Source organism: Wyeomyia smithii, chromosome 2, assembly GCF_029784165.1.
Source record: "Wyeomyia smithii strain HCP4-BCI-WySm-NY-G18 chromosome 2, ASM2978416v1, whole genome shotgun sequence".
NCBI lineage: Eukaryota > Metazoa > Arthropoda > Insecta > Diptera > Culicidae > Wyeomyia > Wyeomyia smithii.
The window spans coordinates 260323798-260350218 of record NC_073695.1 but is presented as its reverse complement, the minus strand read 5'-3'; the positions used below and the strand labels follow the sequence as shown (position 1 = coordinate 260350218).

Sequence of the window (26421 nt, the reverse complement as noted above, 5' to 3'; positions counted from 1 at the left end):
TCCCTGGCAAAGGTCTTAAAGATAGCCTTTGCAATCGGATGTCCGGATAGCAAAAACCACTTGATCAAACTTTAATTATGAATATCATCAACTTTTACTCATTTGAATTGAGGCAAAAAAAATCTGGTAATATCAAATAGTTATAAATTTACCAGCAATTACTAATTACCGCATCATTGAATTCAGTTGCAATAGCAGGGTAAAAGTTAGAAAATCATGTTCGAAGTGCAAACATTGGAATTTTGCGTCATTCGGCTGACCCATACAGGTGTGTACGGCTTTCGTAGCATTTTTCGCTTTTCTGTGTACTAAAGAGTTGGTTTTTTTTTATTTTCGTGCCAGCTTCTCTGCACGAAAATCAAAATCCCATCGGCAGTAGCTGCTTACTTAATTATTTATTCATCTACTTAGTTATTTACTCACATATTCGGCAATTCCATGCAAAAAATCCTATCCGAAGTTTTTTTTTTCGATGATACTCAAAATTGCCATAGTTTTATCAAAAAAAAAATTGACCCGCATGTTTTGGCCTTACAGTAACACTTTCTGTCCTCTGATTGTCCGAAAAAATCGATTTCTTCTCAAATTTCAAATTTTCCCAATAAAAGTAACTTTCGAGCAGTTTAACTGATTTTGAATCTTTTGACTTGAAATTAAACGTACTGAAAGGGCCTTCCAAGGAAAAATATCCAACTGTACTTTAACCGCTATGTATGTGGTGCATTATTTAAACGCAGATCACGGTTTTTTGGCAGTGGCTGTTTACAGCCAAAAGAGCTTTGGTTTTTGAATCCAGGGAAGGTGATTGGCTTCATAAACCATATTTCACCTGACTGGGAGCGTGTCGATGCAGGAACCTGATCTTTCAATAGTGATCAACAATAGTGGTCATTGTATCTGCAAGAGGACACGTATAGCAATTGACTGGGATATATTACAAAAGTTCATATCAATGGACAACGTAACTCTAATTCTCTAACAAAAAAAACCGCTATGTACTCGGCAGGGTACCGTAAAACAGGGCGAATAGAAACAGTCTGCGATATATCTTGCAGTGTACAAAAAATACTATAATGTCTAGAATGAATATTAAAGTTTTAAAACATGGGTCTTGCCTCCCTTTATTAAGGGTGTAACGTTCATTTTGATACAATAAGTAATTCATTGTTTTATTGAAAAAATTTTGCATGTTTTTATTCACCCCGCAAGGGGGCGAATAGAAACACTCGCCAATAAAATACGTTTTCCTTGTTCTGATAGAAAGTTTTAGTTTTAATTTGGAGAAAACAGAACAAATGCATCATATTTATTGAAATGAGAGGCAAGAAAACTATATAAAATATTGAAATAGTGGAAATGTTCGGTTTATTACTTCATGTTTGTTATCTTATGAATGAATATGTTCTATTAGAGTCCTTATTAGGAACAGAAGGACTCGGGGCCGGGGTAAGCATTTCCACCGATCTGCATCTTCCGGTGTTTCATCTAAGATACGACATCCGGGAACATTTTGTCTTGGTGGAACTGAAATTTTGATCCATATCTCTCGGGTCAGTCCATGTCGAGCATCATGCAGCAGATAAATCGGACTTTCATCACGTTATTGGCAAATAGCGTGGTTGTATACTGAATTGAAGTCTAAAGGTAACATCCGATTTATCACAGAGTAGTGGTTCTATATTTCGTAGCCACTTGACAAGGAAACAGTTTTTTCTTGCGTAAAATCTCAACAGCATCAGGAGGAGCGAATAAGTTTTTGGACTTTTTTGTTGGTAAGTCCTGACCATGATGGGCTGAAAATGCACAAAACTTGTTCCAGACATCATTTTACATATAAAACATTATATAATTCCTCAAATCCACATGTTTTGGTACAAAAAAATATCCGCTACGGCGTTGTTTTCATTCGCCCCGTAATCTGCGAACCGCGAGTTTTCCACGAAACATAGGTAACGTGGTGATGAATACCCTACGGCAATCCTTTCATTCACCGTAAAAACTTGAAATGCTTAACTACCGACCCAGTATATCAAACGAACAAGTTCTAAGTAAAGCAGAATGGCTTCCACAGACAAAGTTTTTTGGTACTCGGAAACGTTCAGAATTCGAGCCTCCATTTTGCAATTTTTTAAGCAAACCGACAGTAGTGCTGCTAACCCATAAATGGGTTTGCAGGACTTGTTTACTATTGAACTATCCAAGAAATGGTTTTTAAACGGAATCAAAGACTTAAAATCGCATTTCTCAAGTTCGGAAGTTTTGTTTCTATTCACCCCACTGTTTCTATTCGCCCCGTTTGACGGTACTCGGGTACCTTTTCAGACTTTATTGGTTTAAAAAACAAGGATAACCTCAACTCAGCCAGCTGAAACTTATGGAATACTCCTGACTAGCGGAAATTTTCCATCATCAGATTGTTTATGGCAGCAGAGGGGCTCGAAGGGGGGAACTTCTAAATTTTACACCCCATAAGTACTCGGCAGGGTACCCGGGTACCCACAAAATAGACAAATTTTCCAATCTTTTGACGGGTCAAGATCGAAAATCGGCCAAGAATTGAAGAAGCAAGAAGCATTTCATTTTGGTGAGTACTTACGTGTGTTAAAATTGCCGAGTACATAACAATTAAATAACAATAACCAAGCAAAAAGTATATTACAAACCGGTTTTTGCAGTTTGGGGGGGTTTGCGACACAGGAGACTCTATCATTAGTTATTTTTTATGGATCCCCTAGAAAATTTTACACAAAATGTCGAATTTTCACGAAAAAAATTGTTTTTTTTTATTTCAGAGATAAAATTTTTTTAATCTCTTGTGTCCATTATAACTACCATGCGTCTCCATTGAAAAAAGGTACGTAAAAATATCTAAGAGGCCGTTCCTAAACCACGTGGTCATAAAGAGGGAGACCGGGGGGTTTGTCAAAAGACCACGAAAGAGCACGCACGGGAGTGGGGAGGGGGGGGGGGGGGTGCCGGTTAAAGAAATGATCACGTGGTCTTTTTTCCTGACTTATATATTATTGTTGCCACCAAGTCAAGAATAAAGCTTTTGCATTTTTGAAATATAGAATAATAAAAATGTTAAAAATTTAAGCGAATTATTTTGCACATGACAAATGAAAAGACCGCGTGGTTAAAGTCGCTAGGGGGGGGAGGAGTTGGCCAAACGGGGGGTATAAAAAGTGATCAAAATATGACCACGTGGTTTAGGAACGGCCCCTAACGAGATATTATGCTGGGTCTTGAACCTTCAGATACGGCAAAATACGGTTTGTATCATGATATGTTGTGTATTGCAGTAGCTTTTTTTCTATGGAGCCGCATGGTAGTTACGGTGGAAAATAAAGATTGAAAAAAATCTGTCTGCAGAATAAAGAAAACCACCGCGAAAATTTGATTTTTAAATAAAAGTCCTAAGAAATGTAAAAAATACTAAACTACTGGGTCTCCTGGGTTTCATGCTCTCCAAATCGGCAAAAACGGTTTGTATCATACATTTCGCATTGATATTGTTGTTTAAGGTACAGTTTGATACTTTTTCTTGAAAGGCCCATTAATTATGTTCAATTAAATGCCAAACGATTCAAAATCAGCTAAACAGCACGAAAGTTACAATTTTTGAAAAATTTAAAACTTTGAAAAAAGTTGATATTTCGGGCAACCCCATACACAGTGGGGAATCGCTGGCCTCTGTAGCTTTAATGATAGCTTGGAGTTTTTTAACGTCAAAGGAAAAGTTGTTGTAAATATTATGCAATATGAACCCTTTTCATTGGATATTGTAAAATTTGCTTATAGTAGGCATGACACTAAAAAAAATTTAAAAAATCGTGATTTTTTTTAGAAAACTAGCTTAAAAGTTTAGTTGCCGCAGTTTGCCACGGTTGTGACTACATTCAAAATTTAGGTAAAAACGTAAGCTTTCAAATGCATACTGTCCGCTGTAGCGCAAAACTGCGCAAATTGTCACTTTAGTGAAAAAAGCGGTAGCAGATTTTTTTTTTAGTTTTTATTTTTGAGGTTGAAATTTCATTCAGGATTAATTTTAATCATAACCATGATACCCCATTAATGAAAAATTATTGTCAATGAAAAGTTATAAAGTAAGTGTTAAACAAGAAAACAGTTAACGAATCTTTATGAAATTTTGATTACGTTGATTAGTCTGCAAATTTAAAAAAATATTAAAAACATTCTGCCCTTTTCAATTTATGATCATGAAATTCGCTAAACTGATTGAAGTGTCAAATACTAGCAGCAAATTCATACCATCAAACTTTGGCTAACAATAGCCCGTTTGAAGATTGCTTTTGCTTCGCACTCGTTTGCATACAAAAGTAAAGCACACATTTTGCTTTATGAGAAAAAAGCAAAGAACAGTCGTCGCCCTCCGCATCTTTTCGTATTCATTTAGAACGTTGTGTCATTCCAGTGTCTTGGTTTTCAAATTCATAAATTTGTTGAATTTTATTATGGAGCCTTCAACTTCAGCGGCGCCACCTAATTCAATGTCTAGTAAGTTGTTAATTCATGGTGTTATACATGTATTTAAATGTCCTCTTTCAACCATAGAAACCAGATTAGGAAGATAACATATATCTAGCTAAACATTGCAAAAGGTCCTATCTGCTTTTATCGTTTTTCCGGAGCGTCTCTTCATTTTGGTAATGGTGCAGCTTTAGTAACTCTCCCAAGCGTGGTTTTTCGTTCAGAAGGCTAGAATGATCCCTCCGATATCAATCTGTGCAAATAACGTGTCATAAAAGGTGTTTAATAGATTGTGGTAATTGAATGAAAGTGATCGATCAAAAAATCATCAAAGCAGATAGGACCTTTTGAAATGTTTCTCTAGATATATGAAACATTGAAACATCGAAAATCACTAGAAGAAATGAAAATGGCAGCGAAAGACAATTTTCCTGCTGATAAGTATAATGAACTTCAAATTTTATGGAAGCAATTCAACACAAGATTTAAGCGAGCACAGCGGAAAATGATGATGGTGATGGTGATTTTTTCAATTTGTAATTAGTTTGTATTACTTATGTTGTTCTAGTTTATTTAAAAAATATATATATATTTAGGCAAAATTTGTTTAGCTCGAGGGGTCGTCCATAAATTACGTTTTTTTTTTTCAATGGGGAGGACGCCCGATGGCACTTCTTGTGGTCAAAGATCATATAATTCTATAAAAAAGGAAAAAAGTGCCTAAAAAAATATCAAAAATTGAATTTCGTGCTTCATGGACGGCGCCAAACAAAAAATGGGTGTCAAATTCGTGTTCAGCGCCTCAAAATATGTGAATACCAAGTTTTTGTCGCATTTATCGACACTTTTTTTGCTTGGCCAGCCTTTGTATGGAGTCGCCCTACTGTGTCATGGCAAAAAGTATCAGCCTAAGGGCCAAACAGAAAAAAGAGTCTAAAATATTTCGAAAAGAATAACTATAGCGATTTCAATTGTGATTGAAAGAAAATTCGGATAGAACTTTTTTGCACTGAATTGGTTATCTATTTACATATTTACCGATTATAATAATTTCACACCCAATTATATATACAGGTCAAACTCGATTATATATAGTCTCCGTTTTTTTTTCACAATATGTAATCGAATAAGAAAAAAATAATTTTACATGAATGTTTTGTTGTTTTCAAATAATTAAAAACAATTTTATTTTTGACTCATCCCTCTAAAAGTCAGAAAACATATTTTTTGTATTTAAAAATATATTTGGTAGTTATTTTGAATTAACTGCAGTCAAACGTAAAGAACAATTTGCATCAGTGTATGTTGATTTGTCAACTGTTTTTTTTTAATATTTTTAAATTTTTATTTTTAAATACTATTGGATTTTTTTTTATATTTAAAAAATAGCTTACATTTTTTTTATTTCTAATTTTTATATTTTTTATTATTTTTTACATTCATGAATCAACTAGGGAACGTCAATTAATTAAACGTTGCACAAAAATAGCTATTTTAGACCTTCTCACCTTCTGTATAGATCTTAAAAATTTTCCGTATGGCTTGCACCGCTTTGTCAGACAACCTCCTTTCCTTCCCATCAAACTTTACATATTTTATGGATGTTGCCTTACGACATATCAGCATACGATAAATGAATAGAATCGAAAATCAAAAAAAAAATTGAAATTATAAATACGTGACGCCTCATGGGAAGAAAGAGGGCTGCCTGATAAACTGTTGCAATCAATAAAGAAAATTGGAATATCTATACAGAAGAAGAGGAGGTTGTAAAAATGTTATTTTTGTGCAACGTTATTGATGGACGATCCTTTATTAATTCATATATTGAAAAAAAAATTAGAGATAAATAGAAAAATATTGTGAACTATTTTGAAATAATAAAAAAATCCAAAAATATTTTTTTTCAATTTACCGTTAACTCGTACAGATGTATACGGCCTCCGTAGCAAATTTACTTAGCAATCCTGTGTACTATAGAGTTTATAAAGGGCCACCTTCATGGTGTGGAAACTAAAATCACATAGGGGTTACACAGGGTAAGACTCCCCACCGTAGTTTTACTGCCAAGTTATATAATAATTGATAAAATTCCTTAATAGACACGTTACAACATAATTACATAACATTTTGCACCCCTTTCTGCTTAGATAGTGCGCGACCGGTCACAGAAATAAACAAAAACAACCTTTTAGCTAGCAACCGGTCAATGCGCTATTGCTTTGCGGCTACGAGACTTAAGGTTTTTCTGTCTGAAAATCTATTGTTTTGTTCCTTTTTAGAGATAGCCAGACCGTTCTTTGGACTTCTTCTATCAAAATTTGTACAAACTTATTGGTCACTTCGTTCGCCGCAGAGCGCCATTTAGCCTTGAACCGCATCTCGTTGACAAATGTCTTTCGTGTCTTCTTGAGGTCCCGCTCGACGGTGGCCCAATATTTTTCTATAGAGCGGAGCTTCATGTCTTTTGGCACCACCTCAATAGTTCGCAACATCCACTCTATGGCATTTTTTCCGTAACGAGAAGATGCCACATCCGGTCAAAACAGAACGCAACAATGTGTTGCTTGAGAAAAGACAAAAACGTTTTTTAAGCGTTCCTCCTAGTTGACGGAGCCTTTCGCGATGTAAATGTTGCTCTTCAAATCACAGGAACAGTCGATTTTACCTTTTAAGCTTTGGTATAAATTAAACTTGCAGTACAAATGTGCAAAACAGTACAAAAACATTTGAACCCCTCAGGTTTCTAGGGTTAATAACCTCGAACCTACATTTGTGCACTTAGGCACAGACCATTCTAATTTTTTGATTTCAATAATCTAGAACAGTTTAATAAAGAAATCTTTTGTAAATGATGCATAGAATCCGATTTTAGTTCAGTTATACAGCAATCCCAGGTAAACAAGTCCTATCCGGAATTTCTGTTTTGCTTCGATCATGCTCAAAACCACCATAATTGTTTTTCTCGTACTCTTTTGTTTGAACCTTGGAACCTTTTTCAAAATTTTTAATTTTTAATGGATGCGCATGGTGGCCATAGTGGACATCAACAGTCGTCAGTCGTCAACCAAGTTGGACGTGTTTGTTGTTAGCTCCTATCCACGCGCGAATTTAAATCAAATTATTGTTTTTCGCTTAGTTTTCATTTTGCTTCTTGTGTTTTTGTGTCGGTAAAAATGAATCAAATTTGCGAAGTCTGCGCGAAAGACTCCGGTGCCGAAGTGTTCTGGTCGTGTGTTGGAGGGTGTAATCGAAAATTCCATGCCTCCTGTGTGGGAGTATCGTGCCCCCCCCCCCCGAAGTAGTTGCTAAAAGCAGAAGTTCTCTGCGTATCGTTAAAAAAGACAAACAAGACAAACAAGATAAACCAGCCGTAGATCCAACTGCATTTCTGCTACCGTGCTGCGATTCCTGCCAACTTTTAGTAACGGCATCGTTTGAATTGAACACGTTGACCAAACAGCAGAACAAGCTGACGAAATTGATTGATGATAATACAGAGGTGATTCATCGACTTGTGACCCAACTCGAACAACCAAGCACAATTCCAGAAACTCTAGAGGGTATCGACAAGTCACTTATACAAATAAACCAAGCGCTAACGTCAAACATCAAAGCCAACAGTGTGGCTGGTGTTATGCCTACACTTAAAAATCACCTGACGCAGCTCGTTAACATTGCTTTTTCGGAATTCAAGAACGAACTTCGGAACGAATTAACGGAATCGCTGACCAGCATAAATAACGAACTTTCTCAGTTAGGATAGCTGTTTGTAGAAACAGCAACCAGCTGTTCTATACAAACCAATCCGTTAGAGATAAACATTGTAGATGAACTTAAAACTCTGTCATCCTGCATCGAAGAACTAAGATCTAAGTCAGCGAGTGTTGCCGCTCCCCCAATAGCTTCACCTGTTTCACTTCCAAGTTTGGCAACAGAACTTAATTTGGATAATGCCAATAATTCAGGTTGGCGGTTTCTAGGTTCAAAAAAAGTTTGGAAAGCGGATTGGACAGATTATGATGAACGTAAAAGGCGTCGTTTGGTACAGTTGAAGAATGCAGATGCAGCCAGAAGAAGGAGGAATCGACGACAACAGGCTTACAACAACAATACTAACAACAACAACCGCAATGGTAACAATTACAACAACCGCAACAATAACAACCACCTGAACAACAATGACAATTACAATCGCAACAATAACATCTACAACCACCGCAGCAATAACAACCACCAGAACCGCAACAATAACAACTACAATCACAACAATAACATCTACAACAACCGCAGCAACAACAACCACCAGAACCGCAACAATAATAACTTCAATAGCAATAATAACATCTACAACAACCGCAACATTAACAACTCCAACAACAACAATAACAGCATCAATAATAACAACAATCAAATCCCGAATCGTTACCTCAATTTTAACAGGAATCTTAACAACAGCTACTACAACCAACTACCACCGGACCGTGTGCTTCTTGCTGCAGCGAAGGATAAATTTTCTCGACCCCCACCTAATCTCCAGCATATCTCTTTTCAACGAGGCGAAATACTTAATCCGTACCCAGCGAATAATGAGTCACAATCATCTTTCATGCCTACCGTTTCAACGAGCCCGCTCAACTTAACGACTCCCGCGACCTCTTCAGCTGTATCGTGTCCTTACCATTTGGCTGGCAGCCACAACTATAACAATAACAATAATTTTAGATCAGCAAGTTTCCCGTGTGATGGATGTTATTGTAAGCATTCGTGTTCTCAAAATCAGTGACGCTCAGAGAAATAAAAAACAACGCCAGTAGTCAATGAAGTTTTGATTTATGCTCAGAATTTCAACAGGATGCGCAGTGCACTCAAAATTAATCACATTAATAACAGAATAAGTGGATGTTCATACTCAATCATCTTAGCAACGGAAACGAACTGGAACGAAGATATTAAGAGTGAAGAAGTTTTCAACAGTTCCTTTAATGTGTTCAGAAGCGATCGTGATTTATCACTATCTGATAAGAAATCAGGTGGAGGAGTGCTTGTAGCTGTTGGGGTTCAGCATGATTCTGAGCAAATCATAACCCAGAAACATGCCGAATTTGAAGATGTCTGAGTTAAAGTTCTGTTGAAGGGTGAAATCCATATTTTCGTATCTGTTTACTTTCCACCCCACTTTGCCAAAAAGCAATCATATGAAAAATTTTTAAGGACGGTAGAATTAGTGAATGATGAGTCCCACACTAACTCAAAAATTCATTTATATGGAGATTTCAATCAAAATGATGCTGATTTTATTGTAAACGATGATAATGAATCGCTTTTACTTCCTGTAGTAGGAGAAAACGAAACTCTGCAATTCATTTTTGACGGTTTTAGTCAACTTGGATTAAATCAGGTAAACTCAATCCGGAATGAGCAAAACTGTTTTTTAGACTTTTTATTCACCAATTGCACGGAAGATTTTAGTGTTGACAAAGCAGAATATCCCCTATGGAAAAATGAAAAATTTCATACTGCAATTGAGTACTCGCTAATGATTGATACCGAGAGATCACGACCCCCTGATCATGAGCCTGAATATAAATATGACTTCACTAAAGCAAACTTTGAACTAATCAATCGTAAATTAACTGACACCGACTGGCAATCACTTCTAAAAAATGAAATAGATATGAACAAAGCGGTTGATAATTTTTTATCATCACTGTATAGTGTTTTAGACTCAACTGTACCAAAATCAAAAAAGAAAACGGTTAGCTCAAAAGATCCCATTTGGTTCACCAGAGAAATCAAAAATTTAAAGAATAGGAAACAAAAAGCTCATAAAACTCACAAAAAACTTAAAGACCAAAGAAATTTGGACAAATATTTGAACATTTGTGATGAACTGAATACTAAAATATCTATTGCGTATGAGAACTACAACACAAGGGTGGAAAATAACATTAAATCAGACCCAAAACAGTTTTTTAAATTTGCAAACGATAAAATGAAGTCTAATAACTTCCCATCTCGCATGCAATATGAAGACTTTGCCAGTACTGACTCAAAGCAAATCTGCAACAAGTTTGCGAGTTTTTTTCAAACCGTTTATAAAAATAGCGACGAAGTCAGGGACTTTGAGTATTTCTCGCACTTGCATGAACAAATAAATAACGTATCTATTAAGCAAATAACTGTTCAAGAAATCCTCGCAACACTAAAAGAACTGGACGCTTCAAAAGGTCCCTCACTCATGAAAAATCTTGCTCCTGCCTTCGTAAAACCCTTGTTTTGGCTTTTCAACTTATCCCTTACGTCCGGACAGTTTCCATCAGTCTGGAAAAAATCTTTTCTTATACCGATTTTCAAGTCAGGTAAGAGATCTGACATCAAAAATTATCGTGGCATTGCAATAATATCATGTATTCCTAAACTTTTTGAAGCTATCGTAAACCAAAAAATATTTAATCAGGTAAAGAATCGCATAACGTGTAACCAACATGGTTTTTACAAAGGGAGGTCTACGGCTACCAACTTACTTGAATTTGTTGATTTCTCTCTTGCGTCTATGGACAGAGGCAACTTCGTGGAAACTCTATACACGGATTTTAGTAAAGCTTTTGACAGAGTAGATATTTCCATGCTTATGTTCAAATTAAAAAAGCTGGGATTTGAGTCAGGCCTACTTAAATGGATTGAATCTTATTTGACGAACAGGACACAAACGGTTAGGTTTAAGGGACACCTTTCTGTACCAGTAAAAGTGACATCTGGAGTTCCACAAGGCTCCCATTTAGGCCCTTTGCTCTTCATTTTATTTGTTAATGACGTTACCCTTGTGTTGAATCGTCTCAAAGTATTGATATATGCCGATGACATGAAACTGTACATGGAAATAAAACACAAATCAGACATCCAACAATTCCAACAAGAGGTTGACATTTTCTACATTTGGTGTAAAAAAAGTCTTCTTGATCTCAACGTAAAAAAATGTAATATTATATCCTACACAAGGAAAAGAAATCCTGAACATGCCAGTTGCACTCTTGCACATCAAGTTGTAGAAAGGTGTTATCAAATTAGAGATTTAGGAGTAATTATGGATTCTAAGTTAACATTCATTGATCACTACAATACGATCATCAATAGAGCCAACAGTATGCTAAGTTTTATAAAAAGGTTCAGTTATCATTTCGTAGACCCGTACACTATAAAAACTCTCTTTGTTACATATGTTAGATCTATCTTAGAATACTGTAGTGTTGTTTGGTCGCCTTATCAAGACGTCCATTCCAATAGAATCGAATCCGTACAAAAACAGTTTTTGTTATATGCACTAAGAAAACTAGGTTGGAATTCATTTCCTCTCCCTTGTTATGAATCGCGTTGCATGCTTATTAATATAGAAACGCTTGAAAAAAGAAGAGAAATTGCTTCGGTAACGCTTGTCAACGATTTAGTTTCACAACGCATAAGTTCGGAAAATCTGCTTGGAAAACTCAACTTTTATGCTCCTACACGCTCATTAAGAACGCGAAAAAATTTCGTATTAAATTCTTATAGAACAGAATATGCCATGGCCGGGCCAGTTAATAGTATGAAGAGTCTTTACAATAAATATTGTGAAGTTATTGATTTAACGTTGTCACGAAATGCTCTTAGAAAAATATTGAACACTAGAATTACATAACTATATTTGTGATGTTAGCAATAGTTTTTAAGATGTAGTCTACTATGATTGACGAAATAAATAAATTAATAAATAAATCATTGAAAATTAAAAAAAAAACTATCTCCGAAAAAACATGTATACCTTCTTCAAAATTTATTATTTGATTAAAATTTTCTTAGGAATCGAACAAATATCAAACGATACGAGAAGATTCTTTGTGTTGAATTCTCAAAAAACGACAAGTTACATGATTTAAAAATCATGATTTTCGCAAAATTATTATTTTCTAAAAGAACAGGTAGGTATTTTCCCTTGAGAGGCTTCTGCTTAACGCCAAAAACTCAAAATCGATCAAACAGCTCAAAATATACAAAATTTTGGAAAAAATCGACCACTCTAGTTCAGAAAATGTCACCATCACCCCATAATTTTTTAGCATGGTATACTGAAACATTTTTTTTAAACGAAAATCGAGACTTTTCTTGAATAAACCTTCACTAAATTTAAGAGCACAATTTACGCTGTTCGAAAAAAAACGGAACAAATATCGTTCCAAAATAAGTACATTTTATGCTTTTTATTATGACTAACTGTTATTTAGATGTCATTTCAACAGTTCAAGTAGAAATCAAGTTATATTAAAAATATATTATTATTTACAAATACAGTCATACCTCGATATAAGGCAACCTCGATATAACGTAGCTCGATATAACGTAATTTTTACCTCGATATAACGTAACTTTGAAAATGTATTGAAATTGAAAATAAATGATACAGCAACTGTTTTCGGGGTAGAAATTGCTTAAAAAAAGTGTTTGTAGAAAGTTTTCAAATTAATGAAACTAATGCGAAAATTGTCCTAAATGTGCATAAAAATACTAATACGTGATGGAAGATAGGTTTTCACGCATCCTTCAGTAACAATTCACAGTCTTGCATCAATTAGAAAAAAAATGTTTTTTTTGCTTGTTGAAATATTCTCTAAATGGGCATAGAAAAGGTTAAAAAAATACTGATAGGTGATGGGAAATAGGTTTTCGCGCATCTTTGGGTAACCGTCAACAGTCTTGCATCAATTAAAAAAAAAAATTTCTGCTTGTTGAAAATTGGTCGGTGTTAAGTCAGACCGGATCAAGTCGCAAAATTGGAAAAAACGAGTAAACGATAGTATTGGATAAAGATTTTCTTAAGCTACATCACACAACAATCAGATTTTATTTATCTTCAAAACAGCAGAAATAACAGCATGATTTTTGTCTGCATGACCAATGAAAAGCGATTACAGTGTTCAGTCAGAATGGACCAAGTGTTTATTTTCAAGGAGACTGCCTTCGGTCAGCTATTGATAAAAGCGAACGTACGGAAGAATTTTCAAGCGTTTTCCGGATTTCTTTGTATCAGAGAACTCTTTCACTCACCCCCCCATCGGAATCTGTAAAGTTTCACGCACTGCCGTGGTTTTGGATGTGTCTTTGGACCGTTTATGGCTGTCACTAACATGACCTGATATCATGCCTTATAGTGTGCAGACAAAGTGAACCATGTGTTAAGCAGAAAAAAGTTGAAATTATCGGAATTTACAGCATCGGTTTGAAGTCAACATAAATGAATTTCAACACTATCAGGCAACTTATCGGAATGCTTCTTTGCCCATTAGTCAAAAAAGTATACTTTACCAGTAAATAAGGAAAATGTACATGGTCCACTCTGATTGAACACGTAAATGAGAAACGTTAATCATTTATGTGGGTGACACAACATTCCACCATTTCAGAAAGAAGTTCAAGTTACAGTAGTAATACTGACTCAAAACTTGATGATTTTACCAATGAATTATATCCTCAGGAGGTTGAAATAAGCGATAAGTGTATGTTTCTTACTGTTTTATGCAAGCGAATTAGATTTATGCCCGTAATGAAATTACGAAGCTATTGGCAACACAAGCGATTGTTTGGAGAAGACCTTTCATATTAATACAAGAAGGAGCTGACTCGATTGACATTTAAGTGTGTAAAGCATGTTGTCAATATCTATTCAATATTATTTTCTAATCAATAATGAAGAACCTGTGCCAACTTTTCATGAAGATGTCCTTGAAGCTCTACATCCAAACGTGACAGAAATTCCAGAACCAAAACACGAGGAAACCATACAGTCCATTATCAATTCTACGGCAATTTTGGCCAAAGTTGCAGAGAAAGTGGATGATTACGAATAACTGAATTGAGTGAATTAACCATATTTTTGTTCCATTAAAACATTCCGCTCTTACCATTGATTTGTTGGAACAAACACAGTTTAAAGTTTATTCAAATTATTTTCAATAATTGTTGATGTCGCAGAAGCTAACCATGTAGATTAAAAACTTTTTGACTGTTCGACTATCAATGGACTAAAATGATTTGTTCAATTGTTCAGTCATAATGGACCAAGTCATCAATGATTCTTCTTTGATTCAATCAGAGTGGACCAAGTACATTTAATCAGTTACAAACCTGTCCTTTTCGAGCTCACGGCACTCCGTTTTTTCAATTGCCACATTGCATGATACAGTTAGAGAGTTACTCCAACTTATAACATCAAAACTGCGCAAAAATATTGAAAACTTCAAAATTCCCAGAGCAACAAACTTCAAACTCGTTTTTCTCGAAATGATCAAAATGTCACTTGGTCCGGTCTGAACTCACACCGACCAATTGTCCTAAATGGGCATAAGAATGGTTTAAAGTTACTGATAGGTGATAGGAAATAGGTTTCCACGCATCTTTGAGTAACCTGTGTATCAATTGAAAAAACAATTTTTTTTGCTTCTGAAAATATTTCTAAATGGGCATAAGAAAGGTTTAAAAATACTGATAGGTTATGGAAAATGGGTTTTCGCGCATATTTGAGCAACCATTAACATTCTTGCATAAATTAAAAAAAAATTTTTTTTGCTTCGATATAACATAACTCGATATAACGTAACGAAAATAAAAATAAAGTTGCCTTATATCGAGGTATGACTGTATGTGGTTTTTTGGAAAGTTTTACATGACGATAAAAAAATGCAAAATTTCAGTATAATTGAAAATGGTACGAAAATTTAAATAAAATGTCAAGAGTAATATAACAATAATTTAAATCGCAAATATTGGTTTCATGCGGTGAAAATTATGAAAAAATACTTGCGATGCTGCATAATTAAATTATTTCACAGATCAAACGAAGATTTCAAATGCTTTAAAATAACGATGACCGAAAAAAAAACCGAAACAATCACTTTCATTTCAATATAAATGCGTCCAAATTGGCCGCCCGCCTTCGCAAAACGAGCATCAAGAGGTTTACTATTACATTGCTCCGTGTCGAGAGGGAGGAAGAAAAGCAGCAGCAGCAACAGGAAGGAGCCTTTGAAATATTCGCGGGAAGCTAGCGGAGCGGCAAAAAAAAACCAGCCAGCTGACCTCCTTTACTTGGCTAGCGTGGGTACGGATTACGGTCCGAACGACCACCTAGCGACGATATGCACAGGAAAATTTATTTCTTTTCTTTGGCGTTGCAACATGTAAACCTGAAAAGATTTGCGCCTTGGCAACCCACGTGAGGAGCCGGAACAAAGAAAGTTTACCCACTGGAACAGGTAATGAGGCTGTTCGCGAGGGGCAGTGAAATATTAGCCACTCGCAAGTTCCGGTTGGCTATTTATTTTCCCATTTGTAGTAGCACTAGATATGTTGAATAATAGTTCTACTTTTTTTTGTGTGGGAATTAAGCTTGCCGGTAAAGTGATTTATTATGAAGGTAATGGAGGAACCGAGCTTTTCTCGTGTATAATTAGCATACTACCCGTAGAGTTTCGGTGTTGTACATTCATGTGGACCCACGAACAGATCGGTTGCTTCTTTGTCTTGTTGCAACAATATAGTGACATTAAAAAGAATCGATCGACTTACGATGCTGGTTTTTGTTCGCTTCCGCAGGTGGCAGTTTCTTCACCACGAAGCCAATCAGTCCCGTATGCCATATCGTGTTCCCCAATCTAAAAAAAATGGCAAATGGTTCCGAGCGCGAAACATTTTCTGCTGACACATTGCGGAAAGGTGCTTCCACCTGAGCGGCCAGGGCGACGCTAGCATCGACGCGCATCCATTAATTTCCCATTAGGTGACGGTGCTGAACCGGGCTGGGATGTCCTGTACCGCACAGGGATAATCCTCCGCCGCCGGTAACTGCAACGGTAGCAGGCAGATCAGCAGCAGCTACTGGTGTATTCACCCTAACGAGCCACAGCTCTGGGCACTAAGCATGGAATCGGTGTTATAATGGCATTTTTATGGAGGATCGTCCCGGTAAATCGGTAAATACGTTGCGTAAATATGTCTCGAAGGGATTTCATTCCACGTTTGTGCTCCGGGGTTGGATTTTCAATATCGGTAAAGGACAAATCTTTCCATTGGTAATTGTTTTGCAGATCAGTGTTAAAACCGGAATGTTTTATGGCAGGAAAAAAATCTTACAATGAATTAGATAATTCTAGCACAGATTTAAGAACAATGCCGATTAAACCGTTCGTCAAAATTGTCATTTTCGAAACGTTGGATAAGTAGTCTTCATTATCTTTATTCTAAAACAGTAATGAAAGCCGTTTGAGCTCTGCCCTTCCTGTGAGCATCCATTGGAGCATAAACTGAACCTCCTAAATAACCTGCACCACGATGCATGTCGAGTTTGGTTTATATTTATGGTTTTAGGATGCCAAGGGCCCTTTCGGAACCAGTTTGTCAAGTCGAGCGTGACATCCTTTTTGTCGTATACTTATGGCCGATCGCGGGAGCAACTAAAGCGGAATGAACGAAAAATAAATCCCTTCCACCACCACCACAACCAGGAAGTTTCCTCACCTGCAATAACAGTCTTTCATCGGCCCAGATTGCTGCCTGCTTCCAGTCGATTTTCGACTGAAACGGTAACACCCACGAGTTGGACAGCAGCACCGGTATACAACCTGCCTGAAGCGCCTCGAGGAACCTGCGGAAGACATGACATGGAAAAAGAGAGAAAAAAATAAATAAATGGATTAGCGATAGATGCGGTTCGGATGTCACTTTACAGTGAACCCGACTGAGGGAATATCACATAGCTTCAAAAGTAAATTTTTTGAAGACCCCATGACTCCTTTTTTTTTTAAATGCCATCCCAACTAAGTTTGAATTCAATATTCAAATTACGAGTTTATTTTGACCAGAATATGAAAAATCCAGCGAAAAAGCCACTCCCTTCTACATAACTTTATGGGCTCAACGCCAAGATGACAGTAACCCACAGAGCGAATAATTGATAAGCCGCATTATTCGGGATACAATCCGAAAACCGTTACTGGCGAAATGCCTCTTGCTTCTGCCGTCCGGGAGGCTTGTGACTGAATAGCATTACGATTCCTGGGGAGAATGCAAAGCACAGTAATGGCTGCTGCTGGGGACATTCCGGGAGAGGGGAGAATAATTCACTGCTCGTCTGTCCGGTGTCAGCACCGATCGAATGCCTTAAGTTCCTTTTTGGTGGAGTGATGAAGCGAAAATCCACTTTGGTAATTTGACTTTTATTGTCGGTCGAAAAGGGCAGCCCGATTGGTTGGGGAGCATAAAATAATTCCAAATGCGATCAATGAAAATGCAGTGACGGAGATTGATGGAAATAATTTCGAAGACTGAGTTTCTGCTGGACAAGGGGAGAATTGGTGATAAGTGGAAGCTCTTTAGGGGTGCGTTTTCAATTTATTGCGATATACTTAAGGGTATTGAATATTTTATTAGTTTTTTCAAGTATTTTTCGCTTTATTGAACACCCAGTTGAATTTTTTAAGCGACAGGATGAAGTAAAGCCTAGGCGTTAAACTACGCTGTCGGAGATTGACCTCCTGTTGATTAGATACAGACTTCGTGTTGAAAATCGCTTGTTTTAGACTTCATCTTTCTTAGAAGTGTATTCTTTGAAAACGTGCGCGAATTATAACATTCCAGGACTTGATTTAATTATCAACACTTCATTTGAACGATGAAATATCATGAAGTTGTTTGATCAGAAATTATCATTTACCAATCATTTACTGAATCTTTGCTCCACAAGCAAAGTACTTACGTACAACAATGATTCCTCATTGATAGGATTTGATACCGATCTAACGAACCAGTTTTGATATGTATTAAAAGAAAAGAATACATAATACAGCAGCTGAGTTCTGCTTTACTCTACTGTATTGAAATTCCTGGCCAACAAAAATACGTTTGTGGGAATTCAATCATTTCATTACATTTCTCTGAATTTACAATATAAATAATTTAAGAAGCATTCGTAAAATTCTGGAGTTGAACATTTGACTAATTTAAAACTTGGAAAACATTCATGATATAACATTGATTTTTTTTTTAATTTCCACATTCCAGTAAACCGGACTAGAAAACCGGACTAGAAATCTGGGATTTTCGAGAATGAGGGTTCAGGGGTTTTAGTATATGTTTTTTTTTTATTTCAAGAGAAGAGCATCTTTTAATAAAATATTAATAAAACTTCAGGATCTGTTAAATTATAAATTATAAAATTGCGAGATTTGAGGACAAAGAAATTAAGAAATAATGAGATTTGAGGATTTAAGGTGTATAATGTTTTCGAGTTTTATAATAAAACTACAAACCCCAAGGGTCATGGTTGCAAACCTTATAGTTGTGGTGATTTTGTTTATTTTTTTAATTTAATTATTTTTTTCAATGATTACACTGGTCGACAATGCGGAAAAAGTTGCCCCGAAGATCAAACAAGGTGCCCTAAGAAGATTTTAGCTTTTTAACCTGTTAATTTTGGTTTTTTTAATGACTGCAGAAGTGCGTCAAAAGGCCGTCGAGTAGTTGCTCGCCGGGTTCGATGGTTCTACGTTGACTTACGAGAAAACTCATTTAGGTTTCTGAAAAAATATCTTTGCTAAGGGCACCAGAAAATCACAGAAATGGTTGAAAAGCTACAATCTTTTAACCTTTGTTTTTTTCTAATTTTAGCAAAACGTGTGTTTACCAGTGTTATATTTCATTCATAATAGAATTTGAGAGTTTCCCTGACACTTCTGATGTTTGAAATATAGAAAACGGCAAATCAAATTTAGGATGTTTTGGGATTACAAATTTACAATTTTAGGACTTTGGGATACTAAAATTAACCCTCTAGTGCCGAAATTAAGTTTTAGACGGACTTCGAAAAAAACACTGTGAAGCTTTATAAACATTTTTTAAGTTCTAATTGACGCTTTTTAGAGGTTTAACTGAAGACCGTCTGAAGGCGGCACTGGGCACTAGAGGGTTAAAGATTTGTAGGTGTTTCAGGAAGTAATGATTGTGTAATTTTGAGGCTTGAGGATTAAAAGATAACAAAGTTTTTGAGTTCTGGGAACTCGGGATTTCAGAATTTTTAGGTTAATTTTATGGTTCAATCATTTTGAGATAAAAGGAATTCAAGATTTTCTTACAATAATTTTTGCGTGTAAGGCTACTGACAAATTGGAAATTTTAGGGATTTGAAACTTTATGATATAAAGGTTTCGAGACTTAAAGATTTGAGAATTTCAACTAGTCAAAATTTTAAACTATTTTAGTTGCAATTTTTGGATTATTTCTAGGTTTCAGGACTTACGGATTTCAGAAGTTCAAAATTTTAGTATCCATTTCCGAATTTACCAATGCACACTGTTTCCAAAATTGCAAAAACGTGATCGAAATCATTTTGACCCAAAAACATTGATTTTAAAGTCGTAACGTCTTCAGCAAAGTTGTTCCATTAATTATTCTCCATGTTATAGATGTTGGAATTTCATGATTAATCCACTCAAGAGTGAGAAGCGAATTTTACTTTTCTCATTTTGGAATATAAAAATCTACTTTGTTCAGTAAAGTTGTAGCAAATTTCAAAAGAAACAACTTTGTGGAAGACGTTATACTTTTATCAATTAATTTAAATAAACTTTTGTGGAGTTTTCTATAGATAACTACTTAAAATCTTTTTTCGCTATTTAACTTTTTATAGTGATTTTCTACAATTTTTAATGCTCTGCAAAATTGTTTGCTACAACGAAACAAACAATATCTTCGAAGAAAGTTTATTTTTATCACTCATATATTTTAGGTTATTGACGATTTTAACTAGAATAATGCGCCAAGTTACACTTATTACTCTTAACTCAAAAAATAATGATTTTGGAGTCGTAGTGTCTTCAGTAAAGTTGTTCTATTAATTATTCTCCATTTTGTAGAAATTACAATTTTGTGAATAATCTACCGAAAAGTGAGAAATGAGTTTTATTTTTCTCATTTTTGCATATAAAAATCCACTTTGCTTAGTAAAGTTTGAGCACATTTTGCAAGAAACTACTTTGTCGCAGACACTATACTTGTATCTGCTAATTCAAATAAACTATTGTGAAGTATCCTCTAGAATGCCCCTTAAAATCATTTTTTCAATATAACTTTTCCCAGTGATTTTCTAAAATTTTTCAATGTTCTACAATGTTGTTAACTATAATAAAACACACAAGTTCACCGAGGAAAGTTTAATTTTATCTCTTAAGTTTATTTAGTAATTGAAGATATTTATTAAAACAATGCACTTATTTATTTACAAATATCTACACAGGAGACAGCGAGAGACAGATGCTTATATCTGGATTAAATGATGTTTTACTTATACTTAAATATAAAAATAGTTTAGTGTGCAGATATTTGCAGATTTTTAAGATATCTGTTAGTAAATTAGTGCATTGTTTCTATAAAAATCGTCAATAACCAATGAAATATGAGAGTTAAAAATAAACTTTCTTCGATGAAAATGTTTTTTTTTGTGATAGCAAACAATAATATAGAATATTAATAAATTGTAGAAAATTACTACTAAATGTTATGTTGAAAAAATCAATTTTTAGTGGCAATATGTGGAAAACTTTACAAAAGTCTTCTTAAATAGATTGATAGAAGTATGGTATCTTCAACGAAGTTGTTTCTTATAAAATGTGCAACAACTCTTCCGAACAAAGAGAATTTCTATATGCAAAAATGAAAAAAAAGTAAAATTCGCTTCTCACTATTAAGTGGATTACTCTCAAAATTGCAACTTCTATAAAATGGAGGAAAACTAATGGATCAACTTTCTAGAGGGCACTTTGGCTCTGAAATTTATTTTTTTGGGTCAAAATAACTTCGATCACGTTTTTGCAGCTTTGGAAACAGTGTGCAAAATTTTTGGATTTGAGTATAAAATGATTTTACGGATTTTAAACTCAACCCTCCAGTGCCCAGTTGAACTACTAATTAAAAAAAAATTAGTAAAGATTTATAGTGATTTGACCGAGGTCCGTCTGTAAAATAACTCGGGCACTATAGGGTTGAGGGTTGTTTATAGAAATATTTAAAGAATTTAGCATTTTGTCTTCCAGAGGAGGGAGGAGTTTCGTATCGCCATAAAAAATTTTCTTGTCCTCAAAAACTTCTACCGGCCAAATTTGGTTCCATTTGCTTGATTAGTTTAGCAGGTATGCAGAAATTTGTGTTTTATTTGTATGACAGCCCTCCCTTCCAGAGGAAGTAGTGGTCTCAAATCAGCATAATAAGAGCGCGCCCCAGAAACCCTTACATACAAATTTTCACGCCGATCCGCTGATCCATTCTTGAGTTTATAAGTGATTTGCGAACTCCAACTTTTTTTTATCATATAGAAGAGAATTGTAAAATTTAATAACTTTTCCGAATATGAGAATGTAGGAAACATGAGATTTTATAGTTTTACAATCGCAGGAAATTGATACTTTGAGATTTCAGAATTTCAGTACTTTAAGAATTTGGGACCAAAATCCTGGCATTTAGGAACTTTAAAATCATAGAAAATTGAGTTTTCTGCGTTTTTGAACTTCAGGATTAGAGAATTTGGGGTGTTAAGGATCACAAGACTCAATTATTTTGAGATTTTGGTACCGTAAACTGGGGTGACTTTGATCACTTTTTGGGTTGTATCTTAAATATTTTCAGAATATACTGGAAACAATATTGTTTGATATTTTTAAAATAAGTACTGGCATGTATTAAGTAAGATTCAGTCACTACTTCAAAAGTTTAGCAACAATTTTGGTTTAAAACATGCTCCAAAAATTTTACACTAGTCATCATTCCGGGGTGACTTTGATCACTTCATTATTTTGATGAATTTGGAGTAACAGTTTGCTACTTTCACTAAATTAAACAGCCTAAAACGACTTAAACGAGTTTAAAAATATGGAAAGCAATTTGGGGGCCATTCACATTCTACGTGAACAGTTTATGTTGGCGAATGTCCAAGATTCATACAGAATTTTAGAATATATATGAATGATTATCCACTAAGAGGGAAGGTGGTCTAAAATCATCAAAAACTAGTCCACGTGGAATATGACTTATGCAATTGTCCAAATTTGCATGTTACTTCACGTCTTGAGTTTTTGTTAAGAAGGAATATGTAATACGCTGTGGAGATCATTAGGACTCAACATTGCCTTCGAGGAGAAACTTGCAAAAATAACAATGAAATGCATTGTTATAATATTTGTTCATCTTAAGAACTAATCTGGGAACAAAATAAAAAAACTTTACGTATTACAACTTGATGTTTTGAATCTGCCTGAATCGATTGTTAGTATTCAACAAAAATCGCCAAAAATACACTTTATTTTCAATTAATAATCTAGCATAAAAATCACTCATTAAATAGCAGGAAATGCATGAATAGTAGCAATGCAGACATATATCTAGACAACCAGTGAAGATTACGACAAATCCCAAGCACTACGAGCACTTTTTTACCACATTTTCAAAAAAGAGGTATAGTTATCAAAGTCACTATACCTCTCAAAGTCACCCCAGTTTACGGTACTTAAGGATTGTAGGTGTCTGGATTTCATAATTCCACAAGTTTGAGTTATTAGAAAACGAAGACTCAAGGACTTCGAGATTTGATGTTTTAGGCCAGGCCTGTCCAACCTTTGTGATACGCGGGCCAAATTTCACTAGTCACAACAGCAGCCGGGCCCAAATTTGGAAAACTTTCAGATTTTAGCTAATTTTTGGATTTTGTGCAAATAAATGTTAACATATCATGCTGGTTAGCCTTGATTTTTACCTAAAAGCAGTCTATTTTAAATTGAAGAACCAAGGGTGATATCAGTTGAAGCTTACCATAATAAAAGTAAGCTTACAAGCCACAGCTATAACAAATAAGAAAAACAAACAATGATTTTTTGAATTTTTCCTATAGGAAAACAGACTATTTTTTACTGTCTTCATTCTTTTGAAATTGTTCATTTTTTAAATGTCGAAACGAATTGAAAGTTTCAACCCACTAAAATAGGATGGCTTTACACTTGTAATTTAAACTTATGCAAAGGCGTTTTTATCTCAACAAATTCCAAGCCGAATGCATCAAAACTTAACGCGGGCCGCGAGAAATGAAGCAGAGGGCAATATGTGGCCCGCGGGGCGTACGTTGGACAGCCCTGTTGAAAGGCTTTTAGTACATAGGAATTTTTATTAGGCCAGATTTTTGAGAATAAAATATTTCCAGATTTGAAGATATTAGGATTAGAGAATTTCAATAATGCAGTACCTAGCATTAGAACTTCCGGAATACAAAGGTGATGTTTTTTTTTGAATGAAAATATCTGATTATTCCATTAATTTATTAGTGTCGGGTATTTCATAACTTTAGGAGCATAATATTTTAGGTTTTTAGAACCTCGAATTCCGGGATTTCATGAGTTTAGGATTTCTGAGAAGCAAGATTTTTTGGATTTCGGAGTACGGGATTTGAAAATTTAGAATTTTAGCATATCTTGAGATTCTTTAGTTTTGGGTTTTGAAGACAATAGAGTCACTTTTTACCCTATTATGCAGCGCGAATATTTTCACGCAGATTTAGAAATTTATGCGTTTTTCACGCGGTGATTGCAAATTATCCATTTTTTCACGCGGATTTTGTAATCGACGAAACGCGGATTTTCTAAAGTGGTGGTTCTTACACGACATGTTTCCAAAGGTTTTTCGTTTTCAATTGAAATAATTATATTTTACGATTTTATGTTGCGTGGACTGAAATTTGAATATTTCAGAAATTCAAAACTTTTAATAATATAATATCTTAGCACTCTGGGATTGAAGGATTCTCGGAGTATAAAACTGCAGGATTCAAAGATTTTGGGTTTGTAGGAATTGGAAAGTCCTTACCTCAACGTCCCGGGATGGAATTTCCCAAGATTCCCAGATCCCGAGAAGTTTTCATTTAAATCCCAGGAAAATATTTTCCACAAAGAAAACTATTGGAAAATTGGCTTAAATTTACAGACTTGTGACAAACCTCTGGTATGAATCATCCTTCTTTTTCCTTGCCTATGAATATGCTCCCTAGGTCGCTAATAGTTTAGCGGTGAGGCTAAATGATTTCGTCTTTTTCTTTTCTTTTAAAAAATAAATTTTCAAAAAACACCAAATCTGTACGCTTTAAGACATTTGGCATAGAAAAAATAGATTTTGAAAGTTTCATGTTCATTAGGGTGGAACAAAAAATAAATTCTAGCTCCCATGCACATTTCGTATTCCTTATGTATTCCTTATTCCTGTAACAACCGTGTAACTTTTCAGATCGATCGGTGGAACTATTATTTTGCGCCCGATTTTTAAAGTTTTCATACGATTTTATATGGAAAAATCCACTTTTTCAAAACTTACACTCTAGAGATGTCCAGTTGGCTCCTAAAAATATATCGAAACATGATGTTGTAGGAAATTTTCCTGGAAAAAACTCTTCTAAAGACCGTTAGGCGCTACGAAGCTTGTAGAAAAAGTTATTCATTCCAAACTGATTGAATGTCTGACGAACGGCTCACCATTGAATTTGAGGAGCTATCGGAAAATGCTATTTTGGGAAGGTATTGATGATTACAAACATTTCTAGGGCCAAAACGGTTTGTTTGATCGGTGGGACGTCTTCGGCAAAGTTGAAGATAATAATTTTATCTGTTCGAAAAAAAAAAAAAAAAAAAAAAAAAAAAATATATATATATATATATATATATATATATATATATATATATATATATATATATATATATATATATATATATATATATATATATATATATATATATATATATATATATATATATATATATATATATATATATATATATATATATAGGTAACTTCTACTAGTTAACGAAAATAAACGAAAAATGTGATTTGGAGCATAAGAGTTGTTGGCTAAAAATGATTTAAACGAATTTTGAGTTTATTTCAGTACTTGGGCGATGTAGATTTTGATTCTAGGATAGTTTAAGCATGATTTAAGCCAATGAAAAATATGACAAGAAAAATTTTTTTTGGTGGATATTACCCCTTAAAAGAAAAATTAAACACTAATTATCTAAAAAAGCTCATGTTTTTAAAAAACCTATTTTTTTTTTCATTAAAACTATAGCAGATTACTTAAACAATGCAACCGGGGTCCGATCATGGAGAAATCAGGAAAAAAAGTTATGATTTTTTGAAAAAAAAATTTTTTTTTTCACAGCGTACATTTTTTATGGAACGACAAAATTATTATCTAAACTTTGTTTTGACTGTAAACATATTTTAAATTTCCCATAGAATGCTCTATTGGAAATTGAAAATATACAGCCAAACCGGTTTAAATGATTGGCATAGTGTCTTCGGCAAAGTCGTAGATAACAATTTTGTGCTACCAAAAAAAAACCTGGAAAAAAATTTGCAAGAATTTTTTTTTCAAAAAATCAAAACTTTTCTTTTCTTGATTTCTCCACGATCGAACTGGTTGCATTGTTTAGGTAATTTATTATAGATTTTAGTAAATAAATGAGTCGTGTTCCAAAAAATTAAACCAATAGCACAAAATGGCATCTTTTGCCTATAGAAACGTCTGTGCAAAATTTCAGTCAAATCAAAAATGGTCGATTGAATTGATTGCCCGTTTTTCTGTGGAATTGCTCACCTGTATAAGAACAATAAAATCCAAGCTAAGTAAATCACCGCGTTTTCACTTATCATTGCAATTTTTCTTACTTCCCGGGATCCCGGGTAACTGAAAACCGTCGCGAAATTGACGCTCTAGTAGGAATTCGATATTTCAGAATTTTGAGATTTGAAGATTTCCAATTTTGAGATACATATTATGGTTAGGATTAGTTCTTATTCACATTATTGAGAGATTTTTTG

General features: G+C 34.7%; 1 protein-coding gene across 1 annotated transcript in view; it reads right to left on the bottom strand.

Moving 5' to 3' along the window:
• LOC129724882 (exostosin-1) overlaps positions 1-26421 on the bottom strand; it is a 383585-nt gene that overhangs the window by 56831 nt on the left and 300333 nt on the right. Inside the window, exon 4 of the mRNA XM_055680159.1 lies at positions 17038-17164. Coding sequence (XP_055536134.1) covers positions 17038-17164 — 127 coding nt within the window. The remainder of the gene's footprint in view (positions 1-17037; positions 17165-26421) is intronic.